The following is a 908-nucleotide window of genomic DNA, read 5'->3' on the forward strand; positions in this document are numbered from 1 at the left end:
GGCCCGCGAGATCCTCCAGGCGTCGGGCCCCTCCTAGTGGCTGTACAGGGGCTCCAGGCGTTGCCGCCGCTTCTGCTGGCCGAGCTTGGTGGGGTCGGAGACCTTGAAGAAGGCGGGCGCCAACTCCGCCAGCCACTTCGGGTCGACGGTGGTGACCACGCGCATGTACTCCTTGCTGGTCAGCACCAGCTCGTGGTACACCACCCACTCGGGCTCGCGGCGGAAGAGGGCGCCGGAGGGGTGGAGGTGGACCACCCGCTGGCCGAGGAGCCTGCGGTAGCCCTCCTGCGGGTCCTTCTTGGCCGCGTGGCGGAAGAAGCCGCTGCAGATGGCCTTCTGCACGAGCACTGTGGCCTTGCCGCAGGACACCACGTCCAGCTTGTGCCTGTCCATGATGCCCAGCAGCTGCTTGCGGACCTCCTGCGCGCGGCGCAGGGAGCGGGCCTGGAGGAAGTTGTCGTAGCACCAGGCCTGGGAGAACCCGTTGTTCTTCCAGGAGTTGTACACCGCCAGCAGCGTGAGGTGGTCGCCCTGGGCCTGGTGGAACTTGGCCTTCTTCTGGTCGGCGAGGGCTTGCTTGTCCTTGGGCCTGTGGAAGACGTTCTGCACGGACAGCATGGACACGATGGTCAGCATCTCCTCGCTGCAGCCCAGGTGCACCGACATGATGAGCATCTTGCACAGCATGGGCTCCAGCGGGAACTGCGCCATCCTGCGGCCCAGGCGGGTGAGCAGGCCCTGGTCGTCCAGGGCCCCCAGCGCGTAGAGCTGGTCCATGGCCGCGAGCAGGGTCTCCACCGGGGGGGCGTCCATGAAGTCGAAGGACAGCAGGTCGTTGACGCCCATGGCCCTGAGGGACAGCACGGTGCTGGCCAGGTCGGTCCTCTGGATCTCGGGCACGTTGGTGG

General features: G+C 67.3%; 1 protein-coding gene across 1 annotated transcript in view; it reads right to left on the bottom strand.

The window, feature by feature from the left end:
* The window catches only part of LOC104870866 (ATP-dependent RNA helicase DHX8), a 5946-nt gene that overhangs the window by 4028 nt on the left and 1010 nt on the right, over positions 1–908 (bottom strand). The window contains 1 exon segment of the mRNA XM_033760708.1: positions 4–908. This exon segment is cut by the window's right edge and continues 25 nt beyond it. Coding sequence (XP_033616599.1) covers positions 4–908 — 905 coding nt within the window.

This window comes from Fukomys damarensis, unplaced genomic scaffold (assembly GCF_012274545.1).
Source record: "Fukomys damarensis isolate Sample0158 unplaced genomic scaffold, DMR_v1.0_HiC HiC_scaffold_73774, whole genome shotgun sequence".
Taxonomy (NCBI): Eukaryota; Metazoa; Chordata; class Mammalia; order Rodentia; family Bathyergidae; genus Fukomys; species Fukomys damarensis.